At 42.3% G+C, this 20,767-nt stretch overlaps 3 protein-coding genes across 3 annotated transcripts in view; 2 read left to right on the top strand and 1 right to left on the bottom strand.

Annotated features, from left to right (window-relative positions):
- Nucleotides 1–20,767, top strand: part of LOC139926156 (testis development-related protein) — a 404,183-nt gene that overhangs the window by 179,412 nt on the left and 204,004 nt on the right. The gene's annotated exons all lie outside the window — the stretch shown is intronic.
- Nucleotides 1–20,767, bottom strand: part of ccdc167 (coiled-coil domain containing 167) — a 209,928-nt gene that overhangs the window by 149,186 nt on the left and 39,975 nt on the right. The gene's annotated exons all lie outside the window — the stretch shown is intronic.
- fig4a (FIG4 phosphoinositide 5-phosphatase a) overlaps nt 1–20,767 on the top strand; it is a 59,115-nt gene that overhangs the window by 16,832 nt on the left and 21,516 nt on the right. The window contains exons 10-18 of the mRNA XM_078289828.1: nt 486–583; nt 4,659–4,792; nt 6,749–6,865; nt 8,887–8,932; nt 12,221–12,369; nt 12,649–12,815; nt 18,064–18,202; nt 19,536–19,594; nt 19,993–20,140. Of these exons, the coding sequence (XP_078145954.1) occupies nt 486–583; nt 4,659–4,792; nt 6,749–6,865; nt 8,887–8,932; nt 12,221–12,369; nt 12,649–12,815; nt 18,064–18,202; nt 19,536–19,594; nt 19,993–20,140 (1,057 nt within the window). The remainder of the gene's footprint in view (nt 1–485; nt 584–4,658; nt 4,793–6,748; nt 6,866–8,886; nt 8,933–12,220; nt 12,370–12,648; nt 12,816–18,063; nt 18,203–19,535; nt 19,595–19,992; nt 20,141–20,767) is intronic.

The raw sequence follows: 20,767 nt of genomic DNA, 5'->3' as shown, positions 1-20,767 counted from the left end.
GGCCTGAATGAAAGCTCATTTTGCCATGTGGCAGAGTAAACTTTTTGTCCCCCCAAGGTGAAATCGGGTGAGGGACAATGGATCGAGCCCGGTCCGTCAGTTTGTTCATTTGCGCAATATATACGCTACTGATCAGATTTTGACAAAACTCTGGGGAATGATGCGTGTCATCATTCATGATAATTGTCTGTACGTCACAATATCTCTGATGCCACTGATCCTATTTTCACGAAACATAAAGGAATGACTGCCTGGTGTCTAGCCATGTGTTTTCACATTTTCAGAATTACACTGATTAGTCCAAAGGGAGACACTACATCATTTGTTCACTCCTCTTTGTGTCACACGTAATATCTCAGACACCACTGATTTTGACCAATTTTGACAAAACTTTGGGAAATGATGCATCTAACCACTCTTAACATGAGATACTTTTAATGCCTTAAACATGAATTCAGACAACATCAATGTGACTTCTCTTTCAGTGGACCAAGCTGACCCGTATGCCCATGTAGCTGCCCTCCATTTTGACCAGATGCTGCAGCGATTTGGCTCACCCATCATCATCCTCAACCTGGTCAAGGTAATACACACACACACACACACCACACACACACACACACTTAAGTGCACAACTTCCTTTTTCCTGAACAGGTATAATGACAGCAAAATGCAATGTATTCAATTCAATGTAAAATATTCAAGGTTAAAAACATAGAAACCATATAACAGTGACAATTGCATTGAAATTATATTTTTTTATAGGGGATTTGCTGTACATGGATAGTACATGCTACTGCCTGGCATGCCACTGGCTGCCATTCAGTGCACAGCAGGTTATAGTATGAATTCTCAGAAATGCACATGTAACAAAGCACCTGTTACACTGGCATTCAGAGAGGTATTTAAGCACACAGGGTCGGTCCTAGACCTTATCCCACTACATGAGCCATTAATGCCAAAAGCAGTTTATGACCATGTGATTTGAAACTGTCCATAATGCAGACATTGTTTCTGGGACCTGAAAATCATGGCTTAACCTTCTAAAATCACAGTCAACTTGTTAATTTTCTTTGTGGCTTATTTTGACCTGCCAGAAGGTAGTCATTCCTTTTGAGAGTTATTTTGGAAACATACTGTGTTCTTCTTGTCACATATTTTTTACTTTGACATATATGGAGTTCCTTTACACGCATGGACTACCATTATTTACATGCATGTGCCATGTTGCCACAAGAGGTGAGACATAAATGAAGGTGGGCCTTACTATTGTTGAAAAGGTAGTAAACTTGGGTGCTTCAGCTTTAGGAATACATATTAAGGGGCTATGTGTCTATTCCTGTTAACCTGTGTAAACTTCCAGTTGTGTAACATTTACATGGAACAAACTGCATACTGTGTTAATTAAGTCAGGACATGAACATACAGTTTTCCTTATCAGTTAGGACTGATTTCTTAGTAAGAGCAATGGATGGCGACCATAGCTGTCCCCCCGGAAAATTATCACTCAAGGAAGCAAGAAAAGATGACAGAGGAAGAATATTTCATTGAGGAATTGTTTTCTGGGAAATTGTATGCTGCTGCTTAACCCTGCATTAAGACCTGCTTCTCAGAGCTGTTATGTAAGCCACATATGTGGATCTTTGCTAAGAACCCGAGTTACGCCCATGTTGTTCAGATGTGTTTGGGTGAAATATGCTGGGCATGTGGAATCACTCAACAAGTAGTTATGTGATGCGGTGGGATGCAGTTGTGTAATTGGCCAGGGTCTTGAATGGTATCGAGCTTCTCCTGGTGGTTGGTAATTACCAGCTGCTGAAACACTACCTTGAATATCGATCTCCCTCGACATTACTCCCAAAACACACAAACACAGACACACACACACACACACACAGACTGACCTGGACACCTGCTGTTTCTCCACCTCTCCCTCATCTAGACTTTGTCTGTTCACGTAACGTTGTAAAAGCAGTGCTTCCTTCCAGTGATCTTACCTTTACACATGCACGTGGACATGCAGCCGTCATTGGCCCAAATACACAATCTAAAGTTAGTAGCATGATTTTACAAGTTTTTTTGTGACAATTAATCCTTTTAATCCTTGTATACGAGGAAAAAGCAACTACAACATGGCCTTCTCTGAGAGATTTTGAAATCTCTCAGAGGCTATGGGGAAAAATAAAATTCTTATATAGGCCAAGGTTGCACACACTAAATGATGACAATAAACGCATTTTATGCATTTCAAAAAATATCTAAACCTTTTTAGGTCTTGAGCACAGTGTGTATTGCTTGTTTTTTGCAAAATAATATTCTTCCACTGGCTCTTACTTAGTTCAGATGGTGTTGTATTCCACTTTCTTAGCTGTGAAAAATGCTATTGACAGCAGCATTAATGACAGTAATGATAAAACATTTTAAATGTATAAATAAAGCTTCAAGCAAACTGTTCAGCCCCCATAATGATAATTTACACATTAGCTGTTAAAAGTACTTTTCTTTGACACTAGTGAAATATACTAAATCATTCTATTGCAAAAAAGATAGCGAAGAAAACTGATAATTCCACGTCAAATCCACATCAAATACTGTATGTTGATTTTTCACCCACATCCCCACGTGTGCGCCGCAGATGGACATTTTTTTTTTTTCATTTGAACCAGTGATCCAGTGGTAGTTTCTGCACTGGCTTCTGCACACATGCAGGCACACAGCCATACGCTCTGTGTAGCTTGGGTTTCATGCTCACGTTGTCACTCACAAGGGGAGCCGCGAGACGAGGGACCAATCGCAGACCTCAGCGGTCCGCACAAGCTCCAGCCATGTGATACTAGTATACTATGGGGAGTAAGGGAGGGGACCCCCTGCTTATACTCCCTCTCTCTTATCCCAGAGAGATGGAGAGAGGACGGAAAATTGCAACTGACCATAAAATCATGATAGTCCTTGCCGTCGTGGGAGTGATTGGGGTTGGGGTGGCCATGTCAGATGTGGGATGGGTGCATGGTTTTTGACCTGAGTTCATGCATGTTTCTGGGCGTGTACGTAGAGAGAGAAAGAGAGAGACTGAGAGCGCACATGGCCAAGCATGTGTCCACACTTACCTATACCTTGCCCAACCAGCTCACTTAATTAGGGTGCCGTTCTTTTCGACCATAGGAAATTACTTTCGCACCTAGACATGCCCCTCTGTGTGTGTGTGTGTGTGTGTGTGTGTGTGTGTGTGTGTGTGTGTGTGTGCTGTCATTCATGATCGGTGACTGCAAGCTTGTGTGCATAACGTGCAGTACTTGCTATGCTGAGTATTGTGTTCACACGGTGCATGAAACAAACACGTGCATATTAGGAATAATGCCCATTTGCCTTACAATATACCAGATTATACCTGTTTGTGTGAGTATATGCACATGTGTTGGCTACAAATGGTGTCTGTCTATATTGTCTTTTGTGCATGTAAAGTGTGTGTGCGCACTTACAAGGCCCTGTGTGTGTGTGTGTGTGTGTGTGTGTGTGTGTGTGTGTGTGTGTGTGTGTGTGTGTGTGTGCACTAGGCTGTGGGAGACGTACTGTGCTGAATGGGTGATTAAAAGCACTGGTAATTTGACTGGTTGCTGTGGCGCAGCTGGATGTGCGGACTGGGAGTGTGAGCTGCTAAATGATGCATCCAAGCTGATTATCACCCAGTGTGATCGCTCCACTGTCTCTTTAGTCAGAATGAAAGGAAGTGCAGTGAGGGATGCAGGGGTACATGGAGAAACAACAGAATGGATATGTAATGACAGAGTGACTATAGGTCACAGAGAAAGACTGTGTGTGTGTGTGTGTGTGTCTGTGTGTCTGTGTGCAATTGTTTACATGTGATGTGTCCAACTGGATGCTAGCAAGCAAGTAGGGACACCCCATGAAGTATTTCAGTTAGAAGAGTTCCACATTAATTCAACACTTCATGTAACCAAGCCTATAGCCATCTGTTGTGAGGAGATGCAGAAGAGGCACTTCTCAGACTGGGGTCAAATAGCATTTGCAAATAATTTCCAGCATTTGTTTTAACTTAAAAATTTTAAACTGAAATACTAAAAGGTGGAGTTTACCACATCAGGACAATTCGGATAGTGTGAGAAGTGGACTGGATTGATTCAAATCCTTCTCTGTGATGTCTTTTTTTTAAAAAATTTTATTGCTCTATATTATTTGAGCCAGGACTAATGGATTTGATGAAGATGTCATGGTGAAGATGGATGGGCTGCTTGATAAGTCAACATCCTTGATGAACACATGTGCGTGCGTACTACACACACACACACACATATATAGAAACACAGAGAGGCACCTGACATGCTGGATTTGCGAGTGACTCACTCGATGTGTCCACTGTTGTCTGAAAACAGTGGAGAAGACTCGGATCAGACTGAATGGGCCTTGGTGAATGCATCAGAGAAAACGAGCAACTCTGTCACGTGTTTGACTGTGTCTTCTTGTATCCTCATCGCAGCCTTTTGAGCAGCTATTATCTTATTAGAATTTTATATGCACATCTTCAACGTAATCCACAATAATCCTCAACAATAATCCATAGGACTATTCATGCTCTCCTTGTTCTCTGACAATAGAACAGACGTCATACATGTGATACGTGTCTCTGTGTTGTGCTGCAGAAACGGGAGAAAAGGAAACATGAGAAGATTTTGAGTGAGGAGCTCTACCCAGCTGTGACCAACCTAAATCAGTTCCTGCCTCCAGACCACTGCATCGACTACATTGCCTGGGACATGGCCCGCTACACCAAGAGGTAGTAGCAGCAGATGTGCTGGCCTTGTTAGCTCAAATGCGTTACACTTGTGCAACCGTAATTGCAACTGAGAATCAGGTTTGTCAGTGTAGTATTGTGGTCATCAAAAGGTCAAACTCACGGAAGAAATAAATCCTGCATCCTGCTGTTACTCAGTACCATATAAGATGCTCCAGCAGGACTGAAATGGTTGTAAATAAATGTATTTTGTGCTGAGAAAGAGTGAAGCGTGAGATTTTCTTGACTGAGTTTGATTTGATGCATCCTTTCCCTAAGCCCCTGTGGTGTTAAGATGTTTTCTGTTTCAAGGTCCTAGCTTGTGTCTTAGTGCCTTGGTGAAATTTGAATAAGTGTATTCAGGGCTTAAAGACCTCCGGCCAGGTGCCGGATTTCCGGCATATGGACGTTTTAGATTCACAATCTATTTTCGACCAAAAAAAAAAAAAAAAAACTCACTCCATTTGGGTTTTTGTTTTTGATGCGTTTTATCCAATCATATTCAGCGAAGCAAAACAATATTTTACATTTACCACTGGAATGCGAGCAAGTTTTTTTTTTATCCAATGAACAGCAAGCTACTTTCTATCACAATGTAGCACCGACTCCGTAGTGTAGCACAGCTGAAATATGGAAAGGAAGTTTATGAAAGCTGGTGAAGATACACGCTTCACTGAGAGAGGAGTAAAAAACAAACGGCGATAGGTATGGACTGAATAAACGGGTGGAGACGGGAAACCGTTTGACACTTGGTGCGACAAATTAAGGGAACCGGGTGTTTGTTCTGCACTGTGTGCTCAACCAGCAGAAAGAAAGTGCTCTTTCCACATGAGTTAAATCCAGACACAACGCCGCTATGCGCGCACTCCGATATCTGACCACACCGGGAGCGACAGTTACAGCTGCCACTTCACTCCAGCAGCAATGACAGACCTGAACCTGATCTGTCTTTCACAATTAACAATCGTCATTCAGCATCAAAATGTGACATTGCTTTGGCTGTTCTCTACAGAGCTCCCCAGGGGTCACCTGGTAAGAAAAAACCCTAACCCTGGTAAGTATATTGATAACGTCAAACAGGGACACCACAGCGGCCCACAGAGTTGCATATAAAATTTAATTAACATGCTTTTTCTACAAGCATGATTTATAGGGAGTAAATAGGTTTCATATTGTCACCAAAACGCACATCGGATCATAAATTAGACCTACTGATGTGATTAATCAATGGTTATGGTTCACATATGGTCTAGGTGCCTATGGCTATTACAGCTCACTATATGTATGCCAAGCTGTGTGTAATGGCTGTGGCTCACTAGGCCTAAAAGTCCCTCTTTGATGTTATCAACATAGATATTACAAATCTGTGCACATAGTTTACTAATCCGTGGGCATGGTTCAGGAGTAAATTGTAAGAAAACCGTGCCCACTGATTTCCCATCATTTTTTTATGTACCAGGTGACCCCTGGGGGGCTCCACAGTTATCCTTATTGCACTAGGTTTATAGATTAATAATGCTGTATGTTGAATATTCATTCATTCAGCACAGAAATGTGTCGATTGTTTTCGTTGTTCTTGTTATTGGACTAGTTTTATAGAGAAATAGAGAAATAAATGGTGCGATGGTGCAGTGTGCCCCCCCCCCCCCCCCAAAAAAAAAAAAATCAGTCAGGAACATTTCAGGCTCAGAATGTTTTTTTGCTGTAAGCCCTGCGTATTACAATTGGTCGCAAAATAATACATCAGCATTGTAGCTGCAGCAGCTATTAAAACACAAAAAATTGCACTGTTAATATAACCTTCATCTGAAGAATTTTCTCTGGTGCTGAATTAAGATGATTGATGACCTCTCTCTCTCTCTCTCTCTCTCTCTCTCTCTCTCTCTCTCTCTCTCTCTCTCTCTCTCTCTCTCTCTCTCTCTCTCTCTCTCTCTCTGTCTCTCTCTGTCTCTCTCTCAGTAAGTTGTGCAACGTGCTGGACCGTCTGGGTATGATAGCGGAGAACGTGGTCAAGCGGACGGGTTTCTTCATTAATCGCTCCGACTTCTACTGTCACACCGTGAGACCAGATGACAGGTGAGCCTTTTCTTGCCATACGTTGACCCTGATGCACCCCGCACACACACATCGCCTCTGCATCTTTTGCTGTATGGTCACTTTCGGTCAGATGACGTGCTCTCAAGACAAACACACTCCCACGGTTGCATTACACTTCCATATAAACCAAACCACCAAGTAGAAGATCACCAGTTTGCTCATGAGTAACATCTGTCAAGGATATGGAATTGATCAAGACAGCTGTTTAAATTATTATAGGCTACACTGGGTTCAATGAGGGAAGATAAACAGTTAAAGCAGGATAAAATGTGATATATACAAGGGCTGAAAGATATTGACAAAAAATGTAATTGTGATTATTTGACAGAATATTGCAATATCGATTTAAACTGTGATTCATGTCTTGTCAGAAAAATTTTTTCAACTTAAAAATTGTTTAAAGAAAAGTGAATTTGTTAAAAAAAAAAATAGATGCCAGTGTGCAGGATTTACTGAGTTTGAGTATGATATGAAAGATTTTCACCACCATACTTGATTCATGGACCAAAGATTACCCGCAGCATTAAAATACCAAGTTCAGAAATCCTCTCTCTTAAGCAATTAATTGCAGCCTCTGCAATTTGGAAATTACAGAAGTTCTTATAGCGATTAAGATTTTTTCGGATTAATTGCTCTAATAAATATAAGCATAACCTGTTATAACCAGAAGCATGTGTTAGACCACACCACCATCTTTCCTGACCCTTTTTCTAAAACCCCTTGAGAAGGCGTATTATCCATGTTTGGATTCATACATATTCAGAATCACAGATTTATCGACAGTGCCTAATTTATATGCCCACAGATGTGAATTCCTAATAGAGATTGTGTCTGAGTTGCGTCGCAGAGGGTTTTCTGCTAACTGGCTGAGTGGATGGCTTTCCATGTACTTAACGCATGGCTCTCCCCTATGTCTGCCCGTCTTAATCACTGACACTGAACATTACCATGCGGTTACATAACTGAACGACCGTGCTCTAGCCTGCATTTATTACCCCTTATGTTGCATTACCCAACGCCATCTCACGGTCTCATTAATATGATTATACGGTCTCTCTCTTACCTTCTCTCTCACGCACACTTGCATGTGCGCACACCAGACACTCATATGTCCATATGCATTTCATATACAGCTGCTTTAATGATTATGCTACCTGCAGCCTTCAGCGTAAGCTCAAATGAATCTTGGCTCATGGACAATGGAGGCGATCAGCGAGATTGTTACGCTGTCTTTCCCTGATAATACTGTCCAAGCTTAATGTTCTCTCCGGTCCTGTCCATCTGTCCTCTCTCACCTGTCCTCTGCTTGATACTTTGACATACATTCCCTGCCCACCCTGGCTGGTCTCCTCTGTCAGGTCACTGAGTCCATGCCACACCGAGATGCACTCTCCTTTACAACCAAGCCTCTGTCCTTCAACGACCATTTTATTTGTTTTCAGCTTTCAGCTTCCCTTCCAAAAATCCAAGGTTCCTCGCACGGTGATCTCTCACCTCGGTTGTTTTCTCGTCAGGCTGCTGTTGTTGCTTGGAGAGCGGTTTAAAAAGAAAGCGATGAATAGAGAGAAGTGTACTGCATGGGGTTTTCTGAAACTTCTGGAAAGGAAGAGAGAAGGCAGACAAAGGTTTTTACATCAAGATGTTTTTTTTATTTTATATCTTTGGCTTGGATATGGCCATAAACGCACAAATTGTGCATAAGAACCACTTCTAAATGATCTCCCATGTTCCTGGTTCTCTGTTGTGTGTATTGCAATACATCTACTTACTAGACTTGTTGTTATTTTCTGTGCTTGTAATCCTTATGGGGTTCAGTGTGTTTAGATGACTGCACTGTGTGTTTGTGTGTAGTCCATTATGTTCAGGCTTGGTGATTACCACAGTGACCACACTTACTACAGCAGGCCTATAGATGAGTAGAATTGACATGTGAATACTTACATGTTTTGGCCATTTCCAGGAATCTATCTTCTCATTTGATTTTGTTGTGATTTTTTCAGGTGGGGAGATGTAGGTGGACACAAAACATTCAGTGGACGGGTGCAGGTAAGCCACCTAACAACCCAGGGGTTCTCAAAGTTTTGATGACTGAGGGCCAATTTAGGGACCCAACATTGGAAATGTTGGGTCCCTAAGGAGAAAAAATCCCATTTGTAGATGTTTTAATGACAAAGGTGCATGTCTACAATTTATGCTTTGGAAATGGTTTGCAGCCAGTAATGTAAAATAAACACAATTTGTAGTTAATGAGGCTAAAACTTGCAAAACCACCAGTATGAGAAACCTTGTACACAAATTCCCTGGTCTTTTCTGCCCTACAGTCACAAGTGGGAAATGACACAATCCTGTGTGCAGTCATTTCAGTATATTAGTTCATGTCATTTGATTCATGTCAGTTCATTCAGTTGTCTCAAAAGTGCCTTGCAAACACACACACAGAGAGAGAGCCTTGTGCTGGAGTGAGTGATATGCTGTTGATTTCCTGTCTTATCAGCAGGGACCTGATTGAGAACCAATTCCAGCTGCCCAAGCACCACAGGAAAACCTGCAGAGAGAGAGAGAGAAAGAGAGAGAGAGAGAGACAGACAGACAGACAGACAGACAGACACACACAGGCAGGGAGAGAGAGAGAGAGAGAGAGACTTTTAAAATAGAAGCTTACCAAATACCACAACATTCATCATCATCATCATCATTATTATTGTTGTTGTTATTATTATTATTAGGCTATTATTGCCTGTCATCAATAGGCTATTCATGAAGTCACATTGATTATGAATTTGTTACTACATCAACATACCTTTTCTTACTTCGAATGGGATTTATGGTGCTGTCTTCGGTTGGCCACAATTCCTTTGATGTCCGGTTCCATCTCTGTCGTTGCTATACGAAGGACAGCATGTAAATGGGCATCCGTCAGCCTGGAGCTCAGCTTGGATTTGTTGATGGCCATGGTGGAGAAGGTTTTCTCACAAATGTATGTGCTTCCGAACATAGAGGCCATTCTGATGGCATGTTGGCGAAGTGCAGGGTATGTAGATGGGGAAAATCCTTTGTAGAACTCGATGAGCTTCTTGTCTCGATATGCTGCTCTGGCCTCGGAGCTCTCCTGCAGGTCGATGAGCTCGAACTGCATTTCTGCGGGCTCTTCAAGTGCACATGTGAAAGGATCTTGGAAGAGGTTGAATGACTTCTCGTGGTCCCTGGAGTCCGAGGAAGCGGTGGCAGAATTCCTCTTGGAGTTTTTCTATGAGGTTGTGGTTCTTGTCTGAACGCAGGTGATGTAAAACGTCATGTTCACCTGCGAGCGCCTTGCAGGCGGGATCCCCCTCTTTGAGCTGTCCCTGCAGTAGTTGAAGTTTTCGCTGGAAAGCCTTGACGCTGTCAAACATTGTGGAAATGAGCTTCCCATGGCCCTGCAGCTTCACATTGAGTATTCAGTACGTAAGTAAGTAAGTATTCAGGTCAACAAGGAGCGCTAGGTCACAAAGCCATTCAGTGTCACTGAACTGTGGCAGATCTTGTCCTTTCGACTGCATGAACTCAGCGATTTCTTTCCTCAAATTAAAAAAACGCTTCAGTGTGTGCAGTGATATTTGATTAGGTTCTCACCTCCATTGTTGGCCACTTTGTCACAGAGAAACGAGACAGCACCCGCTTTTCTCCCGACCATCGCGGGTGCGCCATCTGTTGTGACACCGACCATGGATGAAAGCTTCACATTGTATGCATCGAGACTACGACACACAGCATCACAAATGTCGATTCCCCTTGTTCTGTCTTTGATACTCTCCATGCTTAGCAGTTCCTCGCCTATTTCAAAGTCCTCCGTGACCGTCCGAATGAAAATCAGCAATTGTGCAGTATCAGAAAGGTCTGTACTCTCATCCAGTGCTATAGAAAAAGCCCCCTTGCCCAGTCCCGCCACACGTAGTCCCAATTGCTCTTTGAGATCGTTGGCCAGATCTTCGATTTGTCGTGTCACCGTGTCATTCGACAAACTTATGTCACAGAACTTTGATTTTTGTTCAGGGCATACCATGTCAGCCACTTTCAAAATGCAGTCTCGCACAAATTCTCCATCACTGAACGGCTTGCTCCGCCTGGCAATGTCTTGAGCTACCACATAGCTAGCCTGTGTTACAGCTTCACCGGATTTTGCCAGATTTGTGAAAACTGACTGCTGGACAGTTAAGCCTCTTTGAAATTGTTCAAGCTTAGTTGTGCGCTCCTCGCCCGTGAACTTGTCGTACATTTTATGATTGGTATCATAATGGCGTTTTATGTTAAACTCCTTGCGCATTGCATTCACCTGCTTGCAGATTAGGCACATCACTTTATCCGACCTGTGAGGTACAACGAAGTAAGCTTTGCTCCATTTCTCCTGAAACTTCCTTTTCTCCTCACTGACACAACGTTTTTTGCACGATGGTCCCGGCTCCTCCATCTCACTAACCGGCTAACGTACATAGCTGCAATGAAGACGTAATCTGTCTCGCAAGTAGGCATCTCACGAGTCATACCATGGTTGCCATGTAACCATTCCTAACTTGACAGTTTAGCCCAGGGGGCGCAGTTTTACCCTTCTTAAAAGCAAAGTACTGTACTGTGTGATGTAGGTAGGTTTAAAACTGTATTACTGGAACTGGACCAAATATAACGCATGCATTTCATCATGTCACCTTAACTCATTGCGGGCCACCAGAAACGTTTCCGAGGGCCGCAATTGGCCTGCAGGCCACACTTTGAGAACCCATGCTTTAATCTCACAATTCTATTTTTGTGAAGACACTGTATTTTCTCCTCATACAAAATTAGAAAAAAAATAGAAAACAGATGGCAGTGCAAACACACGGTGAACTTGGTTGACAAAGTTTTTTAGGCCAAGGATACAGCTATTCTCTGTATTACATAAGAGCAGTCAAGTGGCCCTTTTCACCAATTCATTGCAATAGCTGCAAAACTAGGGCAAGTTATGTAGTTGGATATTGAGAAGCTGTAGGTGTTCTGGAAACCTTGAAATGCCAATATTTAATTTCATCAACTGTCCATGCAGAACATGTTTTGCTTTTACATTGATCATTGTCTCCTGCTGGGTACAACTTGCACCTGCTGTTTCTTGGAATTTCACTGCCAAGAATTTAGGGTAATAGACTAATAATTTGACTATTTATGGAAGATAAATACATGGAAAGAAAATTACCATTTGCGCTCTCATTCTAGTAATTGTTTTTTCATGCAGTTTTTGTCCGGCTTTTTGAAATACAGAAATAGCTTGAAAATTGATCAAATGGTGTCAGTAGATTTTATAACTTTTTGTCCCTATTGCTGTAGACTGGAGTGTTACGGACCAACTGTGTGGACTGTCTGGACCGGACCAACACCGCCCAGTTCATGGTGGGGAAGTGTGCGCTGGCCTATCAGCTTTACGCCCTGGGAATGATTGACAAGCCTAAGCTCCAATTTGATACAGACTGTGTCAGGTAAAGCATCTTGGAGTCACACTGAATTATACATTTCACCAACAATCAACAATGAACAAAGAGTATGAATGCGTGTGTGTATGTGCGTGTGTGTGTGTGTGTGCGCGTGTGTGTTTGTGTGAGCCTACATAAGAGCCTCCGCTGGGACCACAATTGTCGTTTCCATTGCTTAAGGGGTTCTCCCTAACCACTGGGCCCCCTTGCCTGTGTGTTTTTTTGTATTTGTGTGTGTGTGTGTGTGTGTGTGGGTGTGTGTGTGTGTGTGTGTGTGTATCCCAGGTTGTTTGAGGAGCTGTATGAGGACCACGGAGACACTCTGTCTCTGCAGTACGGTGGCTCCCAGCTGGTCCACAGGGTCAAGACCTACCGCAAGATCGCTCCCTGGACACAGCACTCCAAAGACATCATGCAGACGCTGTCGCGCTACTACAGCAATGCTTTCTCAGGTGTGCGCGTACACACACACACACACACACACACACACAGGTACATAACTGTCCTCTTTTACCCGAATGAGCTTTTCTTACTTTATCTGTCAAACTTTTATACACGCATCTTTGAGAAGGCGTATTTACACTATACTTTCACCACTATACATTTTAAACCCCATCACACACACACACTACTCAAAACATTACACTGTCATTTTCTTAAGCCAAATCCACACAGCCACCCCCCCCCCCCCCCACCCCAAACATATCTCCAGAGGTTATGACAACGGTTTACTCATCCTCTTGATCATGCTCACCCCACTCATTTTTCTAACCTCCTCTCCCAAACTGATCCATATTAATCCCTGCTTCCAATCCCTGCTTGCAATCACCCCACGCCTCGTGAAACTGAATCTGCCCACATGTCCCTGGTTACCGTAGTAACACAGATCCAACATTTATACGTACACACACACACACACACACACACACGTACATACAGAAACACACATAAAACCCCTACCTAACCCCTTTGTTACATAACAAAAGCCCTCCCAATGCACTTTCTACCCCATCATCCCCATGCCAGTCAAGCCACCCACACATCTCACTGTCACCCCTCCATCTCTCCTCCCCCTTCTATCCATCACACACACACACACACACACACACACACACACACACACACAATGCTAACCCTTACCATTACAATAAAAGATAATGTCCATGGTGTGTTGCAGAAAAAAAGATTAATGATTTTTATTTGACCTCTGGTTTTTATATGTAAACATTACTCACTGCAGATGGCAAGTGTTTACCCATATCCCCCTATTTACCCATGCCACACTTTGAAACCCTTTGACTTTAGCCTCCTGTTCCATCATTTTTTTGGACACTCCCATAGGTGCCATCGTTCTGTACAAAGCTCAGTTAAGCATAGATAAAGTATTTGGAGACAAATCAAAAAGATGCTCAATCAGCTCAAAGTATTTTTCTCATATAATTCTCAGTATATTCAGTATATATATATATATATGTTCTTGAGTAAAAGAAAATTATTCACAAAAAGTATTGGAAAGGGTTTTTCATCCAATTTGACGCCGATCTCCAGTCATGGCCCTGGAGCTGACTTGATGTCTCATGGCACATTGACACAATATGTTCAATATGCGAGCAAATAAAATTCTGCGTCGTAAAGCTAAGAAACAGAGCTACAGCTATTGAGGTAAACTGAATGAGCTTACAGACGGCCTAGCTTTGCCTTGCCATATCTCAGTAACTACATTTAAACTTGTACTCAGTTGAAATCCTCAGCAGCATGAACTCTGAATGTTAAAACACAGCTAAAATAAGCTGCGCTCCATTTTGAAAGACACTGAAAAGTGCAAGGTATCAATTCTCGCTGTTGATAGGTTGCTCCTTTCCTAAAAGTCGAGTATTTGTTTTAGTTTGGCACGTGGAAAAATAAGCAAGGCACATCACCTGGAGCCGAGGGCAGCGTGTCATACAAAACTAGTTGATTTATTTTTTTATCGTTTTACTTTAATAAGACTGAATACAAACCTTTTGTTTATCCTGCCTCCAATGTGACTCAAGCACCCAACATTACAACGTTACAAAATGCTTTGGTGTCCACAGCCCTCCATGGCACTGCAATATCTGCAGCTGAGCACACACTGTCTCATACAGCATAGCTCCCTGAGGGAAGTGGCTGCCGGGAAACAATGCTTTCAAAGGAAATTTAGTGACACTTAGAATGATTTTATAGTGACATGTTTTTTGTCATCCTAATAAATTATCAGATTCATTCTCATCTCATTCATTGTTAATGGTGAGCTTTTTTGGGGTGTAATTTGAGTGATATTGCGGATATTTGATTTCCCATAATGTTGTCTTGAGGTTTAATTTAGCTAACTTGATGCTGCTCTCTCTCTCTCTCTCTCTCTCTCTCTCTCTCTCTCTCTCTCTCTCTCTCTCTCTCTCTCTCTCTCTCTCTCTCTCTCTCTCTCTCTCTCTCTCTATCCCCCTTTGTAACAAAGACTTAATTGCTCATCACTACTTGACAAACTGACTGTACGATGTGTTTCTATGTGTTGGCAGTAATGCTAAATGGCACCCCAGTTAGTGCTTGGATACAGTGTGTCTATGAAAATGTGTGTGAGTATACACAAGCATGTGCTTATGTATGTGAGGAGGAATATGAATGTGTGTGTGTGTGTGTGTGTGTGTGTGTGTGGGGGGGGGGTCTCACTGTGTATCAAGCCAGATGAATAGAGACATGGTACCTGACCCAGTAAACTGACCTCCTCTCTGGCTCTTCGCTTTCGACTCTTGTCATTCACTTCATTTTGAAAAATGCCATTGTTGATTGGTTGCAGAGCAGAGCCAGGAAATAGCACATTGTTGATCCAGACTATTGTTGAGTGATACCCATAATGCAGTGCACACACACACACACACAGACTATGACTCTCTACATACAGTACTGTGACCCACACGTTCAATAATGCCGTGACCCAGATGAGCTCCTAACCTGTAGCGGTTGAGCAAGATGACTGTAATGATGACGCTCGATTACACCTGTCCTGTCACCAGGGGAGCCGGATAAGAATAAAATGCCTAAAAAAGAAAAGCAAAAAAGCAGCTCCTAACCCATTAGTTTGAGTACCAGCTACTGTCTGCTGTCAAGGTGTCCTTTACAAGGGCATGACTACTCATGCCCTTGTTCATACATTTACCCCTGATCACATTTCCATAGCCTAGCTACTAATTCACAAGTCTCCAGCGGCCACCCTTAGCCAGGGCGATGTGACTGAATTGAAAAACTCTAATTCTAGCCTTTTTTTACTTGGTCCTTCTTGAACTAGAACACTCTGTACTATCCGTCTTTTGAGATTCTCTGCTAAATTTGATTTCTTAGGGGTAATCAGAAAATTGATCTTAAATTTCACCCATTGAAAAAGCTAACAAGTACAGATGCTGTCCAGTTCCATGGTGCATAGCTAGGTGTGCAGCATCAACTGTTGCTGTAGTTGAAGTCATTACAGTCCTGGAATAATCAGGATAATCACATTATTCACCAATGTGTTGTCAAGAATAGACCCACTCTATATTGCTATACTGTACTATGTTGCTACACAAGGTTAGCTGTAACTAAAATATTTGCCAACAAATATGTTTTTTGTCAACATAAATTAGCCTCTGCAGTTTCAAAACATACATATATGAACACTAGGCAAACTAGGTTCACAATACAGGTGAGAGACCGCCGTTTTGTTAGCATTGGGCTAAATTCCAAACCTGTTATGCAAAAAGCAGCTCTGCTAGCTCAGTCCAGTTGTTACTAAAATATTCGCAGGCAAAAAATATTTTTTGATGAAGAGAGAGAGCACCGTTTGACTGACTGATGGGCTGACTGACCTAAATTTGGCTCCTGATGAACACATCTTGTGGGAAGTTGACAACAACAAAACACCCCCCCTCCTAGTTATTTTGGAATGTTGAAAGGCTTGGGATGACTCACCGAAATGACTGGTGTTGTTGTAGCATCGTCAGGAGACCACTAAACTAACATAGCTGAGGTTTAATAATCAAACTTTTACTTCATTTCCATGAATTGTATTCAAGTAAAATATCAGCACAACACGAAAGCTCTGTAAACGTACCGTTCTCTATGTAAACTGATGTTTCACATTTTAATTTTTTAGTTTATTCGCAAGCTTTTTATTTTGTTTGACAAGAATTCAGACGATGGTGATGGCAGAGAAGCGCCATGGTGCACGAGTCATAATTTCAATGCACCTTAAGCACATTTGTGAGTTTTGGTGGGTCACTGCACTTAGTGTGGGTAAGTCCTCATGGGGAGGAAGGGTGGGTGGGCAGTCCTAGTTTTGTTAGTTTTGATTTTTCTCCCTCATGATACCTTGTGTATTGCAATTCAATGCAACCAAGATTGCTGCCCCATCTAAAACGGCTGCTGCCATCAACAATTTTAGTGAGCAATACATACAATACAACAATACATTTTGATACATCAAAACAAGAGTCAAATGGACCATCTATATGACCCTTGTTTTGATGTATCAAAGTTCTCATTTTTGTACTACAGAATTACATGAGCCAGTGATCCTTTGGTTCTTCATAGTAAATGAAGCCTGCTTTTCCACCTTGAATTTGTTATGCTAGACTCTCTAACAACTTCTCTCTTGTTCACAAATACATTTTGGACAAACACGTACGTTTTGGATACACACTGCCTTGTGCTTTTCTGCCTCTTGAATAGTTGGAGTGATTAAACTTGAACGTGGATGTTGCGTTGAAGACCAGTGGAAAGGGGAAAAAAGCGTTGCACTTGTGCATTGATGATTATTGGCTGATTTCACTCTATGCAATTAACTCATAATACATCTTGTGAAACCACTTTTTCCTCAATGACTAATGTTGCACGTGTATGTTATGTTCACAGGTCATCCATAACTCCTACCTCATGTTTTATTGAATGAATCTCAGGCTGTAAATTACCTAGAGAAATTACTCGGTAGCAGACAGTAATTAAAGCCATAGACCCTAATTTACTGTCTAATTATCTAACATAGCTGTCAGAGCAGCAGGCACGTGACTACGCAGTTTGGGGGGGGGATTAGGTAGCACCAAGCTGGGCAACACGCTAAACACGTGCCGCACGCTAAACACACGCAAAGATTATCTTGGCACCCTCCCACAGCCCAGCGCCACTTTGCAAACATGTTTGTTGTATTGTGTTTAATAGTGTAATAGTTTTTGCTGGTAAGTCTCCTGTTCATGTGAAGAGGCCCTAGAGCTGAGTGTGTTCATCTTTTCCTACATTTCATTAATTATCCTCTTTATCTTTCTCTACTCATTTGTCCTCAACACGAGTGGCTGCTGCACTGCATCTTGTGGGAGGTTGCACTTTAAAGTTCAGCTTATGAGGGAGTGTGATTTGATAGTCATGTGGGTATGCTGCTTGATATCATTGGCAGTATGCTAAGCTAACTCAAAGGGACCAATTTATTAAACATAACAAGTGACAAACTCAATGATTCAACCTCATTCTTCTAACCTTTTCTCTCACTTAAATTTATTGGTGTAAACTTCTCTCTTGATTGACTTTTCCTCACCTCATCTCAGTCATATATGGATTTTCTTTGTATATTTCTTACCACTCTTTTGTCTCTGTTTCACTTATGATTTGCTTTCCTCCTCTCATTCCTCTTGCTCCCTCTGTCGCTCCTTGCTCTCCCAGACGCTGACAGGCAGGATGCCATCAACCTGTTTCTCCAAGTCTACCAGCCATCAGAGTGCAAGCCGCACCTGTGGGAGCTGCCCACTGACTTCTACCTGCATCAGAGGAGCACCATGGCCCTGCCCCAGGAGAGACGCAGGTACACACACACACACACACACACACACACACACACACACACAGTGCGCAATTGCCTTTGCGCTCTTCAAATACTGTATGTGTGTGTTTGTCTTTGTGCTGACTGAATAGCCCAGTGGGAGATCACTCACACAAGATTAACACCTGCACCTGTGATTCTGAAATGGGTGTTAGAAGGCCAGCCTTCACAAGTCTGCCATGGGTGACTAGGTTTTCACGTGAGAGTGCGGGTTCATGGCAAGTTGTCTGTGATTGCCTTTGCTGTCACATGGTAGCCTTTGTAATGGATTCAAAGCCAGAAGCTTTCAGGGCTGTTTGTTAACAACAGAATCAACCTGATAGTGGAAAATCTTTATGGTACTGCCGAAGGAGGTTGTATGGGAAGGTGTTCTTTTCCTCTCTATGTATTGGGCTTAACTGGGAAAGCAATCACAAACAATGTATTCTTTGAAGAACATCAGATTCCTCTTGGAAGAAGCCGGTCTGGACTGTCCTTCCCATTATGAATCTGTCAGTACATCGTGGCGCGGAGGCACTGCTTTTAAAGGGAATGACAGGAGCTGATTTGATTGGCCATGACCGACGCCAGCCCCTACCACACCCACCGATAATGCATTCCTCCTAATCCCAGCCCATTTCCAACTGCACCGCAAGTGCTCCACGCGCCTCTGCCCACGAAAATACCAAAAGTCGTTCCCACGCCCTGTGCGCCTTGTGCCGTTAACTTTGTTAACGTTATGTTATGCTTTTTCCCTCTCTTTTTTTTTGGGCGTTTCTGCTTTATTGGAAAGTCACAGTGGCGCGAAACAGGAAAGACAGGGCAGAGAGAGGAGATGACATGCAGTAAAGGGCACCGTTTCACTATCTGTCACTCTTTGACACTTGTATTTCTTGACCTAGTTTTGTCTCTGTTATTTGTGCATGTGTGTGCATACAAGCATGTGGGCTGTGTGCTTTTCATTGTCTTCCTGCTTGCATAATACCAGGCCCTGATTGCCTCTGCAGACTACTAGTTTATGCAGCCACAATGGGCCTGGGTAGCTCAGCCATTATTCCAAGAAATTACCATGGCTGGAATTGAGTTCAGTTCTGCGGCCACACGCTGCTTTCTCCCTTGAATTCGCCAAAGTAGCGCACAGTATTTACCCAAATTGGTCATATTGAATAAAAGGCTGATGTATTCAGCTGTTGTAGGTGGTCCAACTCAGCCAATTTTCATGTCTAGGTTATGTAGATGTCCTGGGGGAGTCTGTGCAGGTGTACTGAATATACATCACTCACTGGAAAGTTTTTTCAGAAGTGCTAATGCATTTGTATATCTTGTCTCTCTCCAGCTACACATTCTGGTGGTCAGATGGAATCCTATCCTACCTGCCTGTGGCCTACGACGAAGGTATCAGTTGATGCAAAATCTGCAATTATGTAACAGACATGTGTACTAGAGATTAGTACCTTGACCCATTTTCTGAAAGTGTCCTAATTGTGCTGTAATCAGTGAGGCTCAATACAGCCATAGGTTTGTCTGTGTGCATATGTCAATAGCATTTCTGATTTGTTTTAAGTACAAGCAGCACAAGATATAAAAACACATTACAAACATTACAGTACAATATAAAATCACATGAAAATCACAGGTTCAGATAAACAAGACTATGAGAAGCACGTGCAATCCCCACATAATGCATCCTCTAAAAGCGCCCTGAACTTCTCCATAGAGAGTGTGTGGATTGTCTATTTATGTGTGTCAATGTGTGCTTTTGTGTGTGTGTGTGTGTGTGTGTGTGTGTGCAGTCCCCTGTGAGAACAACATGAAGAAGATGAACGTGAAGAAAGTGAACCGCTACGAGGAGAGCATCGACATCTACACAGAGTTCTTCAAGCCTTATGAACTCACCTCCTTTGACGACACCTTCTGCATCGCCATGACCAACTCTGCAAGGTGGCTGCACACAAAGTCACACTTGCACTATTTATATTTATATCTTTTTTTTTTGTTCCTTCTCTGAGTTTTTGTTTGTAGTCAGTGTTGTTTCTTCCTATGTCCTTTTTCTTCAGTGGAACATTTATTAAGTTTTGCAGGGTAAAGCACTTGAGTCTGCTGTTGTATAACCTTTTGAATAGCCCACTATTTAGTTACTTTTGAATGAATTCATTCATTCGTTCATTCATTCATTCATTCATTCGTTCATTCATTCATTCATTCATTCATTCATTCATTCATTCAGGGGCGCGGTGGCTCACCGAGTAGAGCGCGTACCATTTAAGGCTCAGTCCTTCCCGCAGCGACCTGGGTTAGAATCCAGCCCGCGGTCATTTGCTGCATGTCCTCCCCTCTCTCTCCCATACCTTCCTGTCTCTCTCTGTCAATAAAGCATAAAATGGCAAAAATAAATCTTAAAAAAAAAAAAAAAAATTCATTCGTTCATTCATGTTAAATTGTCCAACCAAAAGTCATTATCAACCCAGTGTTGGCATCAAAAAGTTATTCTCATCATTTTAAAGTGTGTTGACAGCGAAGACAGCTAAATATGTAAAATTTGACATGGCTAACATCATGGCAGGCAAA

Source organism: Centroberyx gerrardi, chromosome 18, assembly GCF_048128805.1.
Source record: "Centroberyx gerrardi isolate f3 chromosome 18, fCenGer3.hap1.cur.20231027, whole genome shotgun sequence".
In the NCBI taxonomy this organism is placed as follows: domain Eukaryota; kingdom Metazoa; phylum Chordata; class Actinopteri; order Beryciformes; family Berycidae; genus Centroberyx; species Centroberyx gerrardi.
The sequence above is the reverse complement of the archived record's forward strand: the minus strand, read 5'-3'. Positions and strand labels throughout refer to the sequence as shown.